At 37.6% G+C, this 15483-nt stretch overlaps 1 protein-coding gene across 11 annotated transcripts; it reads right to left on the bottom strand.

Annotated features, from left to right (window-relative positions):
• Positions 1–25: 25 nt before the first annotated feature.
• Positions 26–14607, bottom strand: Ctns (Cystinosin). Of its 11 annotated transcripts, XM_035090243.1 has the most exons (10): positions 6842–7192; positions 6687–6763; positions 4336–4393; positions 4151–4241; positions 3881–4066; positions 2783–3023; positions 2468–2587; positions 2103–2391; positions 1894–1996; positions 584–755 (listed from the first exon to the last, which is right to left on the bottom strand). In XM_035090243.1, exons 3-10 carry the CDS (start codon positions 4391–4393, stop codon positions 653–655), a joined length of 1191 nt encoding a protein of 396 aa, XP_034946134.1. In that variant the 5' UTR covers positions 6687–6763; positions 6842–7192; the 3' UTR covers positions 584–652. The 11 variants fall into 11 exon arrangements, with proteins under 11 accessions (XP_034946143.1, XP_034946134.1, XP_034946136.1 ...); XM_035090252.1 differs by lacking the exon at positions 584–755 and adding an exon at positions 26–228 and having other exon boundaries at positions 6687–7199; XM_035090245.1 differs by lacking the exons at positions 6687–6763; positions 6842–7192 and adding an exon at positions 14589–14607.
• Between the last annotated feature and the right edge of the window lie 876 nt (positions 14608–15483).

The following is a 15483-nucleotide window of genomic DNA, read 5'->3' as shown; positions in this document are numbered from 1 at the left end:
AAATTGATTTTTTACCTGAAAAATTTTACAAACTCTACAAATTGTTCTATAGCTCGTGTGTACTAATTTTCTATCGATAACATTAATGGAACATACCATGAGTCGGTATATTTAGCAGTGAGAAATGTTCTGAGTCGTTAATTTAAAAAAATACTTCCCGCGTTTTTGGATCACCGTCGTCACACCTGGTGTTTGTATTAAAGCGTCGGTGTAATCTTCTCGTATGCTCTAGCCAATCAGAAAGAGTTGTTTTAAACATTCGTAGAAGCAATAGTTTTAAGGATACTTATTGTTTAATGTGCAATAGCTTAGCGTTGTGGTGTTTAGACGATTAAAAAACAATAATTTAATGTAATTTTATTGTAATTTTTCGAAGTTAATGACATGGTATATGTGTGTGAAATAATAAAGTGTAAATAAAGTGACGAACAAACACAAATAACATTCAAAATTATATTGGAGTAGAAACGCTTATAATACCAGCCGGTAAGAAGCATTCTTATTTTTTAAATTTAATTAAAAAATGCATAAATTTTTTTATGAGAATTAGCTTAGATATATCAAAATAATATTTTCATGAATATAAAAATATAAATAAGAATAATTATTTTCAAAATCAATTGATAAATAAATTAGCGAGTCTTTAGGAATATTAAGTAAAAATTTTCGACGTAGAGCTTGTAGCTTCTGATAAGTCTGCAGGTTGGCATTCTTCATGACAGGTTCCAGGTAGTTCAGTATACTTTAGAGAATCCCTGTAGAAAATTTTCTATTCAATATATTCGCATTTATAATTAATAATAGTAATGATTAACAACAAAATGCATGGGAAAAAATCTAAGCTCCTGTACTCATATATTTCAGTGCTTAGCAATAGTTTGAAAATAATTGAAAATAATTCATTTTGTAATTTAAAGCTTTATTAACAAACAAAATGAAATATGAAATATCTCAATTAATTATATTTCGTTCATGCATTTATATATTATACAAATTTATTGCTGTCTGTATATATCATGCATCATGCCTATATTGAATCTTATTGTAAATAAATATATAAAATTCTAAACAAGTAAAAATATTGTACAATGCTTTGACTAGATTTTTACATTCATTTTTAATTAAAATATTTTATGTTTGATTAAAAAACATTTCTTACTACCAGAATGAATTGATTGGTGAGGAAATGTAACACTCAGTACAAACATGATTCGTTACAATGATTCTTCTACAAATTCTACAAAAATGCGTATTTTCATTGAATAACTGGAATTCAGTTTATATTCGCCCTTTAAGATCAATCATATTTCCACTTTGAAGCCTGAAAAATTAAAAAGCCAGCTTGTCTAGCTCCCTACTTGATCATTCGTATTTATTGAATTAATTTTCATGTTAACACCTCAACGAATGTATTAGATTTTAGTAAATCAGATTCATGCCTGGAATGATCGATATTTGTCAATTTTTATATACCAATACCACAAATTTTACGTAACACAAGCAAAAACTAAGCTTCATTGATAAAACAGTTAGTAAAATTTTAATGGGTTAATTAGAATTTTTAAAAAAACATGGTGCTTTTCGATAAAAATTTCATGCATGCATGGTTTAAATAAGCTATAGAAATCAACTGTCAACTTTAATCATGCAAATAATAATTATTAGGAAAATTACTTAGATTAGAAGGCTCATTATCAATTACTCGAATGAAGCTATTATCGAGGTTGTTATGTTTATCAATTTATACATATTGTTACACAAGTATTTTGTTAATGTTAAAATAATCAACTTTGTCTTTGAAATATTGCAGTTAAAAATTTAAGTAAAATCGTTTCTAATCTAAATAATTTATTTGCTTTTAACAAGTCTAATTTATTAACTTCATAAACCAACCTGTATAGCACATAGTGCTGGAAAATGAAGAACACATCAAAAGCTACTGAAAAAAATCCCAATCCGAATTTCGTCGGATCTCCAAAAATACTTTCCCAATCATCTAAAAAAATGGTTTTAATTATAATTCAATTTTTTATTCAATGTTATCAAGTATGATTATTAAAATTTTTTGTTATTTTCATGATGAACATTTTTCAATATCTTACCGTAATTATATGCATTGAGAATCATTTGAAGCATAGATAAAATTCCACCAGTGAAATCTAAAAATATGTTCCCGATACTCCATCCAACTGTCGATTGTCTTTTATAGTTGTAATAAGCTTGTGGAATATATTTGATTAGCGTAATAGCAAGTTTAATATAACTACAAAAATATAGGAAATCTAGCCATGCAATAACATGGAATATTCCTAGGAAGATCGATACTATGATGAAAATAAGGAAAAATGAGTGGATAAAGCGTGCTGTTGTTGAGACTCTTTGCGTACCAGTCTAGATAATAAACATAAAATTATAGATTAGTATGAATAAATTAAGTTAATGAAATAATATTCATTAAGTTATTTACCTCATAAACAAAACATTGCCCAATAGTGAAGGCAGTTGCACATAAAGCATGTATTGCAAAAAAAATATCATTAACTTGAACTGGGTTCAATCCTTTTGGATATCTTTTATAATACTCAAGCTGTAAATAAATTGAATAGCTTAATTAATTTTTTCTAATCAGGTCATAAAAGTAAGCTCATCTAACTTTCATCGGATTTTTAATTTAAAAAATTTAGTCGTCAAATATTATTGATCACGATGATATTAAAAATATAAAATCTATGCTAAAAATTAAATTGTCTAGAATTATTGAAAAATTGTTTAAAAAATTTACTTCAACTTCTGGAATCCAATAGAGTCCACAATTAAATAGGGAGTACATAAGAAACCCTACAATATTTAACGACAAAAAATCAAAGTTTAATCCCACAACACTTTTTCTTTTCCAATTAATGTAAATTTGTGGATAAAAACTTATACTCCAAGCTAGGAAGTAAATCCAACCCACAACTTCACTTAATAGGTATAAAACAGGAGATCTCTCCACTGTCACTCTCACAAAGGCTTCAGAAAAACTGCAATATTAATAAAATTAATTAATTTTTAATTTCTGAATAAATTAACAGTTATGGATTATTTTATGACAAGTTGTGTTAAGCAACATTTTGTAAGAATTTAATAATTCAAATAAAACTGCTGGTTTATTCTGTTTTTACACTTGAAAAGTATTTTGATAATTCACTAAAAATATATTTGTTGATTAACACGTTTACTGATGAGATACCCGTCACTAAATTCGTACTTTAGATGTGAAAAATTTCTCAGTTCATCTTGAGGAATAATAATTATTTTAAAATATCCCATTTTTCAATAATAATTATACTGCAACTGATTTTTAGAAATACTTAATTTAGTTCTATTTGACTATATATCATACTAAGTAGCTATTGACACTGCAATTTCATTACAAATGCAATCTTTGAAGCTGTACACTTTATTTTTAAGTAAACTATTCATTTATATAATAGTCTGAAAGGTCAACGATATGACATAAAGTGTTAGAGGGCATAGTCTGTCAAAATCATTGACCACATTGAACGTCTACATTGTTGATTACACATTTTTGAGTCAAAAGGCTATCGCTCCACGGTGAAATTACTTGTCAGTTTGTAAATATGTCAATATCAGATTGTAATCCTTAATAACAATTAAAACAAAGCTAAAAGATTATCTAAATCTTTTTTATAATTTTTTAATCAACTTTTCATCAGAAAATTTTCCATATTTCAATTAACTTTTTGCTTTCTATCATTGAACCCAAAGCTTTCAGTGAAAATTTAATTAAATTTTTCTTTCAAATACTGATTTTGATTCTTTTGACAAAAAACGTAATGTTGAAATAGTTTTCAATATTTTTCACTGTTGAACTTACTCAGTCACATTTTTAGGTGTTACATTGGCACTGACTGTTGAATATCCAGGAGACACAGCAAGGACAGTAATACTCCATTTTAATCTGGAATCATTCGCTGTGATATTGAATGTTGGAGGGTTTATTTTTACTAAACCTGCATGTTGAGCATCAAAAGTCACATTGACTGTAGTAGGTAATCTATTTCTGTAAAAAAGTTTATCAATCGTTCATTCGCCTATTCTTAATTTTCTTTATTGATAATTTTTATTCATTAAAAAAAATACTCACTCTAAAATAACATCAAATGATTTATTTTCATGGATAAGGATCCTTAAATCTTGCACACTAACTCTTAAATTAGCATTAGCAAATTGGACTGCTGTAAATAGACAAAATATATTTTTCATAAAAAAACCCAATGACTGCATGCATTCAACAAGAATAAAGATTGTTAAGAATAGATGTCAACTCACCCAAAAGCATAAACAGTGGTATAAATAGAAACTTCTTCATGGTTATAAAATATATCATCTGCAAAATAATAATAATTTTGATTAGTAATTGACTATCATAATTTTTAATCCAGGGTACCTACAATTGTTCTGTCATAACCTTAACATTTCATGATTTTTGGCGTCTAGACTTTTTTAACGAATATGAAATATGATAACTTTCCATTTTCTCACAAGGCTCAATATCCTTGACATTTTTTATACTCAACGTACTCAATTCTATCACAATTTGTTTACTCATAAACACCTAGCTCTAAAATCTTACATGTATGCAGTTTAGTTGTCATTTAGCAGTGGTACTCAACAACTTAATGTGTTATTCATTGATAGTGGCCTTGTAAAGTCATATAAGGCTATTGGAGTCACCAACACGTGCTTACGTGTTGATTGATAACTTTATTTAAACTATTTTATTTACATGATGTAAAAATAATATTTTTACAGTCCTACTAAATAACATAAAATATTTCAGGAAAATACACTGATTCATTACATTTTTTTAAACTGTAAAAATGTCATATACAAAACTGTATCGTGATAATTTAAGAATTTCTGAAAGAAAACATTCGAATTAACCTTGAAAGATCGTAGCATTGAAATCTGTAATTTACGGGTTGTAGAACCAAATTTTATTATAATTTTTATTGCTTCAATTAGTAGCAGTATCACGAAATCAGTGTGTTAAAAAGAAAAAAACCTTCGTTAGGTAACATCAAAGTTAGAATTTGTTATGTTTATTCGATGTAATTTTTAGAAATATTTTTTTTAAAAGAACATGAATACATTAAAAATTAATTTGATCTTCATAGTAATTTAGAGCTTGAAGGCAAAAGCAATTTTCTTAATTATATTTGTTATGTTAATTTTCAAAATAGTTATTTTGAATAAGTAATTTTTCAAAGCTGATAAAAACATCATAAATTGAATTAGATTAAGATTATTTTTAATTTACTGAAATAATTGAGTGAAATTTTTTTATTAATATTCTTTGGAGTATTTGGCTGATAAAGAATTTAAATAAATGTATTTATTAAATTACATTCTTAACTATTAAAAATAACAATAGAATTGACAAACATTAATGAATGTGATGCAATAATTAAATTATTTTCATCATGATTTGTAATCAATTTAATTACAATATGATAATAGCTGAAAATTATTTCATAAGGCTATATTGTATATCGTACGCTTGTTTAAAATATTGCTGAGAGAAAAATTCATGCAAATCTTGATCTGACAAGCAAGAGAAATGTCTGTGAAAGAGATAATTGTGTATAATCTAAACATTATCAGTCACCTATCAAACTCAGTTATCAAGAGCGATCATCGACATTTATTTAAATTCAATTTCAGACTAAATATTTTTATATTTTTATCCCCGACATTTGTAAGAATTCTTGAGCAGCACGTATACATGTCAATCGATATGAATTAGCACGTGATATTTGATATTTAATACAATCGAAAAAAATATATTTTGTTTAAAAAAAATCGTAGAAATGTTGATTACAAAAATCGATTATCAAACCAGGAATGACCAATCCTTAGATTATTTTTTCAATGAGTCGATGTGTGATTAGGATAAGCTACTGAAAACTTACGCCATTTTCTGAAATTATTTTAACATTTTTTGCACTAATATTTGACAGGTGCATTTTTATAACGAGACTTACATATTAATTATCTTATAACCGGTTTTATTTCCATTTTAAACTTATTCAATATTGGAAATTATAATATATTCCATGAACTAAAAATTTCCTCGTGCTTAATAATTAAAAGTACGTCAATTTTTTCAGATCCAGAATAAATTGGTAAATAGGTTTCGTTCCTTTATGGTAATATATAAATCATTTTTAAGATAAGAAAATGACACCTGACAGGATATTTTATTTATTGTTTCAAATTTATAGATAGTTGACTCAATAAAAACCAAACTAAATTAACTCTGATTGCTTAAAATAATGAAATACTCAATTTTAATTTTGACAATTATGCAAGTCTAGCTAATTTTAATTATTATCTTGATGGATTGAAATAAGTCTAAGTGTATTTAACTATTCTCTTTATCATAACCAATTGAGTAATTCCATTTTTTCTTTAATCGTGTATAACTATTGACTACATTGTTTGTCGTTAATGTGGTTAAATACTTTTTATCTTTAACGCTTAAAAAAGAAGTTCCGTTACTTGTATATTGATTTCAGTCAAACACTTGATCGTTATTCAATACTTGTGCGATTTTTTAACTACTCTTTTTTTCTCAATGAACACGCATTTATCTTTTCTTTTTATCATTAAAATCGTACCTCAAATATATCTCTCTGCTTATTTTCACGTTGTAAGAATTAAATATCTTCAAACTATGTCACTTGAAAAATTATTCCTGTTTGTGAAATAATTTAAAAAATACTTTTCAAATCACGTTAATGATAAAAACACTAAATTAAAAATTATCACAGACCATTTCTTCATGACGAGTAATTTTCAACACAATTTATTTTCTGATCAGTTGATACAATTACATTCTTTTAACTTAATTTTAGAGCTTTATGCGTTTCACTTGCAAAGGCAATAGCAGTTATGACTTGAATACTTCAAACACGAGGTATATAAATTGGTCACCAACCAGACTTCAACTACCGTACGGTGTCTTTCCCACTCTCTTTTCAATCTTGTACAGTAAATTGTTCTTATACTGAATCCCTACTCTCTCAGTGTTCAGAAATTTTGCACGCAAGTTAACTTGTGTGTTTAGATTAATCATCTGGACGTACACAATCGTCATTTCCTCCAGGACATATATGATAATGCATTGCTAAAATCCTTCTTTTTTATCACACATATAAAACACATCAGGAAATCAATGACTTTGTTCTTTTTCGTTTTCATTTCTCTTTCCGAATAGTAGACTTATTTATCCTTATTTTAGACGTCAGCAGCTTTTTGTTATTTTTCTTCCTGAATTATGGAAAAATACATGCAATCATTCATCAGTCTTAAACCAAGATTACGCAATGTTCAATTAGAGGAAGGAAGAATGCTTGTTCATTATGATCAACATTACTGATGATTGTGGAATTTCTTATCCCAGAATCATGACGTTAGTTCTATTTTTGCAATGGTTTCTTATTATTAATAAGCCAAATGATCTAGCATTAATTCACTTTAAGACAGGTTCATCTATTTTACCAACCTATCATGACTCAGCAATATAAACTAGTGTTCCTTGTGTTCAATAAAATAATATAGAAATCATCAAGGACATATCATGATGAATTAAAATAAATTTCAATGAGTATATGAAAGTGTAATGAGTGAAATTCAGCACTTCAATAATATTTTATGTGATAAAGAAAAATCAGTGATTTTTGGTTTATACAAATACGTAATTAAGCTTTGACACAAAGACGAGATTCAATACACCAGTGATAATTATTATCTGTATGCGATCAACTCTTTGTAATGATTATCATTATTGCCAGTCGTACGCAATGTACATATCACGTTAGTATACGGAATCTCTGATAGTTGATATGTATTTATTTATATATATGTATATATATATATATACTATATGATAATGATCTATTGATGACGATCAAATTTTTTAATTATATATCAACATTCCGACTTTATGTATATTATGATTATCTTAATTATTGCTGATAATATTTCATTTTAATTGATGTCTTACACGTGATATGGTGATGATTAAAGATGTCAATGATGAAGATATCAAGAGAGGATGTTGAACTACGAGAGATGAACAAGTATTGCCAGATGTTAATGCATTTGCTACTGATGCGTCAATTTTGTGGTTCACAACCGATTGATTTGCTGAGCATTCATCTGCAAAATAATTGTCCTACTTCCTCGTTGCAGAGTTCCAATGTAATATAATCTGCTGATTATCGATACATTCCGTTCTAAGCATAGCCATTGCACCTGTCAATATCAAACTAATCATGTCTGATTTTGATGTGCTATTAATTCGTGTAAATTATTCTAATAAAAATAAACTTGATGATTCGAATTTTTTTAGTCAAATTTTCAATTAAATTCATTAGAGTCGGTTTTTTTTTAATTTTGATCAGAAATAACATGAAAAAATTAAGTTTTTACTAAATAGGAATTTTTTTACTGACTCATTTACGATAAACAAATTTTTCTATTTAGAGTAAATTAGATTTTTCCCGGGGTTCCACGATCTCTATAAACGAGTGAGTGGAACATAGGTTGAGCACCTACCGGGCGCGTCTCCAGGTGGCGGATAGGAGCATTGTCCGGGTAGTACCGAGTGGAGGCCTCGGGGGCCGCGAGGCGTACCGAGTGCAAACACGAGGGAAGCCGCTGGCAAGTGCAGCTTGGGTGTGTACACACTTTAAGAGGCACCGTGGACCAACTCCCCAAGTCAAGGTGTAAGCCATCGTGCTGAAGACTGAATGGCACTGGGACACTGTGTCGCAAACGATGCCCTTGGGGTACCAGGCGACCCCCCATTGTAGCTAGCCTTACCTGTGCAAGAGGCTCTGCACAGGTGGACCTTTATTTCCTCATCACTCGTGGGACTCGAATGGATGATCTTGACAACATTCGGAGTAGTGGGGGTCCTATCTCTTCTGACGAAGAAATAGGACTTGGAAAAGCCGAGGCGGGACGAACCAGCGAGGACGGCGAGGTGCAAACCGAGCTGCCTTGTAAGGAACGACCTGCTACCGGCAAGGAGGATCAGGGGAAGAAATTCGATAAACCTGATCCACCATCACGCCCCAATAAGAAAAAGCTTTGCGGGGCAGCGAGGAAGAGGTTGAGGAAGGCTAAGCTGCTGGAACTGGAGAAATCCGGGGCTAGCACAGCCGGAGCGAAGGCTGAGCCAAATCAGAGGAAACCGGGGGCCCCTGTGGTAACCGGCGGAATCTCTGGAGGCAAAGCAACTTCCTGTGGTACCAGGACTGACCCTAAGGTCGAGACCGGGGCCACTAGCTCCACCAAGTCGGGGTCTTCCACCGAAGCCGTGGGTAACACCAAAAGGCAGAGGTCGGAGGATTGCACCCCCCCCGACGCAAAATGTCGAGCGAAGAAGGCTCGCGTAGCACCTGGGCCTAGCAGCTTTGCTGAAGCGGCTGCGGGAGGCAAGAGGGTGGCCATCGCGCCGGACCTCTATCCTTCTGCGACCCTCAGCAAGCAGCAAGGGGAACTAGTGCTGGCAGGACTTCTTCGGGCCCTGGACGATGCCATCAAAAGTGGCACTGTTCTGGGATTTGAGGGCCACAAACTCGACAGAGGGCTTCTGTGGATCAACTGTCCTGATGAACGGGCAGCCACATGGCTCAAGGAGACAGTCCCCTCCATAAAGGTCTTGGAAGGAGTAAACCTCGAGGTTCTCGAGAGGGAGAAAGTTCCAAGACTCTCCAGGGTCACCGCGACGTTTCCCGGGCCACCGGTGGATCCAGCGGTGATCTTGAAAAGACTCGAAGGCCAAAATGCCGGACTGCATACCAACCTCTGGCGGGTTTGGAGCACGAAGGCAACGCCAACACTGACTAGCTTAGTCATTGGCGTGGACGACGAGTCATTAAAGCTCTTGAAAGGGTTAGGAATGAGTCCTTACTGCGGCCTAGGCAGAGCTCGATTTTTCGAGGCGCCAAAGGCTGTGGAGGGGAGGCAGGCCGAACCCGGAAAGAGGAAATTACCGGTGGCAGGGACCTCCAAGGTGGTACCCCCTCCGAGAGGAAAGAGGAGGCGGGCGGAAACGCACGCAGCCTCTACCTCGAAGGAGAAGGGAGCACCAGGAGGGCCCACCAACCCTCCACCTCCGAGGGAGCCATCACAGGGGCTTGAGAAAGCGAACTGTGAAGAAGGCAAACCTCGGACCAGTGGACGGGCTACGCCAACTCCTGGGGCACGGGGGAGACCCACGAAGAACCAGGAGTTGGCAAGGGTGGGGAGGGTCCTGTCTCAGATCAGGCTGACCGACATGGTAAAGCCTGGAGCAGAACCTACGGGTAACCCTCCTACGGGAGAGGGCGCAAGAAGGGACGGCGACATGGCTGGCCCTTCTACGCAGGATTAACCTTCCTCCTACGCTCCCGCATCCCAATCCTATTCCCAACACGCGAAATCAAACGGCGCCGGAATCCCTGTGATATCGGGGCTGTTAAAGATTTCGCAGATTAACTTGCATCACTGCTACACGGCCGCGGCACTACATTGTCGAGACCTAGCGGTGAAGCACACAGATGTTTCCCTGATCCAAGAACCTTATTGTAGGGAGGGAGAGGTCTTGAAGGGAGACGCCAAAGGCGGATCCTTCATAAGCGGTAAAGGTGATAGGGACCCTAGGGCATGCGTTTTCGTGAGACGAGAACTAAACCCTGTGGGGCTCAGCCAATACTGCACAAGGGATCTGGCGGCAGTACAGGTGAAAATAGAGCTGGGAGGGGAGCCGATCAAAGTCGTTATCGGCTCGGCATACCTTCCTTATGACTCTGATGAACCACCACCCACTGAGGAGGTCAAACGACTCGTGGAGTACTGCCGAAGGACGAACTGCGAGCTCATATTAGGATGTGATGCTAACGCTCATCACACCTTTTGGGGCAGCAGCGACACTAACGAGAGAGGGGCTAGCCTGCTGGAATACCTCACTCGGCACGGCCTAGAAGTCCTGAACAGAGGGCACAAACCTACGTTTGTTACCTCGGTCAGGCAGGAGGTCATCGACATAACTGTCGCCACGGCGAAAATCTATGATTTCGTCAGGAAGTGGGAGGTGGACGAGGAGGAAACTCTGTCGGACCACCGGCGCATTAACCTCACCCTGACAGGGGAAGTGGGCAACGTGGTACCGCAACTCCGTAGGGACCCAAGAAGCGCTGACTGGGGCCTGTTCAAGCAGGAACTAGAAAGACTCATGGGGGAACCCGGAACGGAAGGGCGTGTAGGGTCTCCGGCCGGCCTCGATGAGGCAGTGCTGGACCTACAAGACGCTATTGCAGGGGCCTATAGTTGCTCATGCCCAGCCAGGGTGATGCAGGAGTGCAGGAGGGTCTCATGGTGGAACAGGGAGCTTGAAAAGGCTCGTAGGGAAACCAGGAGACTCTTCAACAGGGCAAAAAAGCTCAAGACGGATCAGATGTGGACTGAATTTAAAACCTCACGGAGAAGATTCAGGTCTATGATCAAGTCAGTAAGGAGGCAAGCCTGGAGAAGCTTTTGCGAGAGACTGGAGGCCCTACCTGAGGTAGCCAGAATCCGCAAGCTGATCACCCCCGGCAGGAACGTGGCGCTCCGAGGCCTAGAATCTCCGGAGGGAGAGATGGTCGACGACCATCAAGGCATACTGGAGCTCCTCATTAAAACGCATTTTCCGGGATCGACCCCGGTGCAAGAAACCACAAGCGAGGCTGATAGACCAGGCGGGCTCGTAAGGGCCGACTGGGAAACCGCCAGGCGGGTGGTGACCTATGATCGGGTAAAATGGGCAGTCGGTACCTTTGATCGCTACAAGAGTCCAGGCACGGACGGAATCTATCCGGTTCTGCTGCAAATGGGCGGGGAGCGACTATGGCGCAGACTGGTACATATTTACCGATCTTGCCTTGCCATGGGTTACATACCTAAGGCTTGGCGGACGGTCAGGGTGGTATTCATACCCAAAATGGGGAAGGACCGCTATGACCAAGCAAAGGCCTACAGGCCCATAAGTCTAACCTCCTTCGTCCTAAAAACGCTGGAGCGGCTTGTGGACTGTTACCTTAAAGAGAGCGCATTGTGCACCAGGCCCTTGTGCTCAGCACAACACGCCTACCAAAGTGGCAAGTCTGTAGAGACTGCCCTCCATGACCTCGTAGGAGGCCTGGAGAGAGCCCTGGAGACAGGCAGGTCGGCAATTGGGGTCTTTTTAGACATCGAAGGGGCGTTTGATAACACACCCTTCAAAACTATGGGTGAGGCAGTTCAGAACTTCGGAGCAGACGTCACGCTTGCACGATGGATCATGAACTTGCTCGCCAGTAGAACGGCCATCGCCTATTTAGGAGGTACAGAGGTTCGAGCTGCAGTGGCCAGGGGCTGCCCGCAGGGAGGTGTCCTATCTCCCCTGCTGTGGACCCTGGTGGTGGACGAACTTCTTACGAACCTGAAAAAGGCGGGCTTCAGCGTTCAAGGCTACGCTGATGACGTGGCCATCACGGTCACAGGCGACGATTTGGGTAGTCTGTCGCTCAGAATGCAGACGGCCCTCAACGTCGTTGAGAGATGGTGCCAGGTTCGAGGGCTCAGGGTTAACCCGAGCAAAACTGAACTGGTTCTGTTCACAAGAGGAAGGAGGACTGAGTTCAGGCCTCCCTCCATCTTTGGCAAACAGCTGAAATGTTCGGAAACAGTGTGCTACCTTGGAGTAACCTTAGATAGGAAGCTCCACTGGAGGGCACATGTGGACAAACAGGTCAAGAAGGCCACGGCTACCTTCTGGACCTGCAGAAGAATGTTCAGCGCTACATGGGGACTGAAGCCGAAAACAATAAAATGGCTGTACACAGCTGTTGTCATTCCCCAACTAACCTACGCCTCCATAGTATGGTGGACCTCCGTCAGGAGGAACGCCTGCAGGAAGCAACTAAATAAAGTCTATAGAGCGGCACTGCTAGGTATAACGGGAGCCCTGAGGACGACCCCAACCCTAGCTATGGGCTGCCTACTGAGCATCCCTCCGCCGGAACTGATGGTGGAGGTGCTAGCGAAGAGGGCGGCCATCCGCTTGAGGAGCCATAGACAGTGGACGAGCTTTCGAGCTGGGCATGCGGCGATTCTGGGCCCGGAGGACCCTACGGGACTCAGTGGCAAAAAGGTCGATCGCTGCCCCAGGAAGCTAGAATTCTCACCCGGATACGAAGTCATCTTCATGGACAGACGGACCTGGCTGGAGGAAGGCGAGGAATCGCTTACTCCCAAGGGGCCTGTCTGGTACGTGGATGGGGCGAAGTGTAAGGGGGGAGAGGCCGGAGCCGGAATCTGGTGCGGGGGACCACGGGTGGAGAAATCCTACACCCTGGGCCAGGACGCTTCCGTGTTCCAGGCAGAGGTGTACGCAATCCTGTTATGCGCTATGCATATAACCAAAAGAGATTGCACTGGGCAGCATATCTATATCTGCAGTGACAGCTATGCTGCCTTAACGGCTCTTTCGCAAGTGGCTACCTGTTCAAAACTCGTGGACCACTGCAGAAGGGTACTAAAACAAGCGGCATGCCGCAACAAACTGAAGCTGCTAAAGGTACCAAGTCACTGCGGTATACGCGGCAACACCGAAGCTGACAGGCTGGCCCGTATTGGCGCCAGCGGCGGAGGTGACAGGGGCCCAGTGGAGATAAACGCTCCCGGGGAACTTGTAAAGGCGCTGGGGGACAAGTGGCTGCACAAAAGATTCACCAGCTACTGGGCGGAGACCTCGGGGATGAGGCACACCAGAGCGTTCATCAGGAAACCCACAACTCAAGTGAGTAGGGACCTGATCGGACTGGATAAAAGCAGGCTAAGAGTGGCCGTGGGCACCGTCACAGGGCACTGGCTAACTCGACGCCATATGAAGATGCTGGGACGCGGAGAGGAATCCGCGTGCCGGTGGTGTGGTGAGGAGGAAGAGACGCCTCTCCACATGATAAGGGAATGCTCGGGGCTAAGGGAACCCAGGCAGCGCCTGTTAGGGAACCTTGAGACCGACGCACCCATCCTTGAGACGGTCGGGACGGACAGGCTTCTGCAATTTTGCTACGAGGCCGGGCTGTACCAACCCACCTAAGACCGCCTTTACCACAAGCTTGGACCCAGTACAATGGCCCCGTGGCTAAGTGCAGGGGAGGCGGGGCAGATTAATGGGGAAAATTAGATTTTTTGAATGCAATTATCAAAGTTTTGTAATTATTACGATTTATCGGCGATAAAAAAATGTTTTTTTTTTCCATTTTCATCATTTGTTCATGAACATTTTAGAATTCTTTTATAAAAGAAAAAAATGTGAATGCGTTAAGTAAATCAATGCATGAGTCAGACAGTTTTTAGAGCTATGCTAAATGTTTTTCTATTTATGCAATATTTTTTTATCAGTATTAAATGTTATTGCTTATATATATTTAAATAACATAGCTTATTTTGTTGAAACAAATAGTTGTGTAGTATTTATTGAGAAAAAAAATTGAACAACATACCTAGATGAGTGGAGTACTACTGATTGTTGAGAAATATTTTTATTAACTCATCCAGCTGAAAGAATAAAATCTGATTATTTCCTTTAATTTCAACAATCCAATGCTATTTTTAATGTCAATAGTACTTCATGTTTTTTTCATGATCGATTGCAAAAAAACTAATAAATATAGTTATACGTTAGATAGGTCGATTAAAATTTTAATTGAAGAAGTTGTAACAATTTTCAACTAAAAATTGTTACAACAATTCATAAGATAATTTTTTTAATTAGTAATCGTATATGACCTTATAAGGTCTTGTTGACAATTTGTTGAATTTTTTGTGTTTCGAAATAATAAATTAAATATATGAAGGATTACAAATTTACAAACTAAAATTAATTAATATCTTTATCTGTTTTACATTAGATGACAGTTAGTATAGTTAATAAAATAAACAATTATATTAGACAGGTAAAAACAATAAAAGCATGAAATGAGCTATGTCTCGACTATAGTCTATCGACGTAAAATGTTATAATGAAACTGATAAATAATTTAGCAGTGTATTTTTCGGATTGTGTAATGTTTATCTCTAGAAATTAAATGAGAATCTAAAAATAATGATAAAAAAATATTGCTTTGTCATTATACCAGAAATAAAGTATTTTAAATTAACTGCATACATGCGATATATCGACACGCGAGTCATTTAGAAACTCAATGATTGCATGATAGAATAATAACTAACATCTTCTGAGTTATCATTTCTTTTGTCTCAAGCGCAATGATAAGAATATTTTTCATTCATCTCACGTGCTTGTCCCACTTTAACACATCGATCAATATATTATATTAGTAATCTTTAAATGAAAAGACTATAGAAATCTGTTCTTTTGACTTACTGTGTTCGTAC

The sequence above is a fragment of the Chelonus insularis genome, unplaced genomic scaffold (genome assembly GCF_013357705.1).
Source record: "Chelonus insularis isolate UGA/USDA-ARS -01 unplaced genomic scaffold, ASM1335770v1 contig_75_pilon, whole genome shotgun sequence".
Lineage (NCBI taxonomy): Eukaryota > Metazoa > Arthropoda > Insecta > Hymenoptera > Braconidae > Chelonus > Chelonus insularis.
The sequence above is the reverse complement of the archived record's forward strand: the minus strand, read 5'-3'. Positions and strand labels throughout refer to the sequence as shown.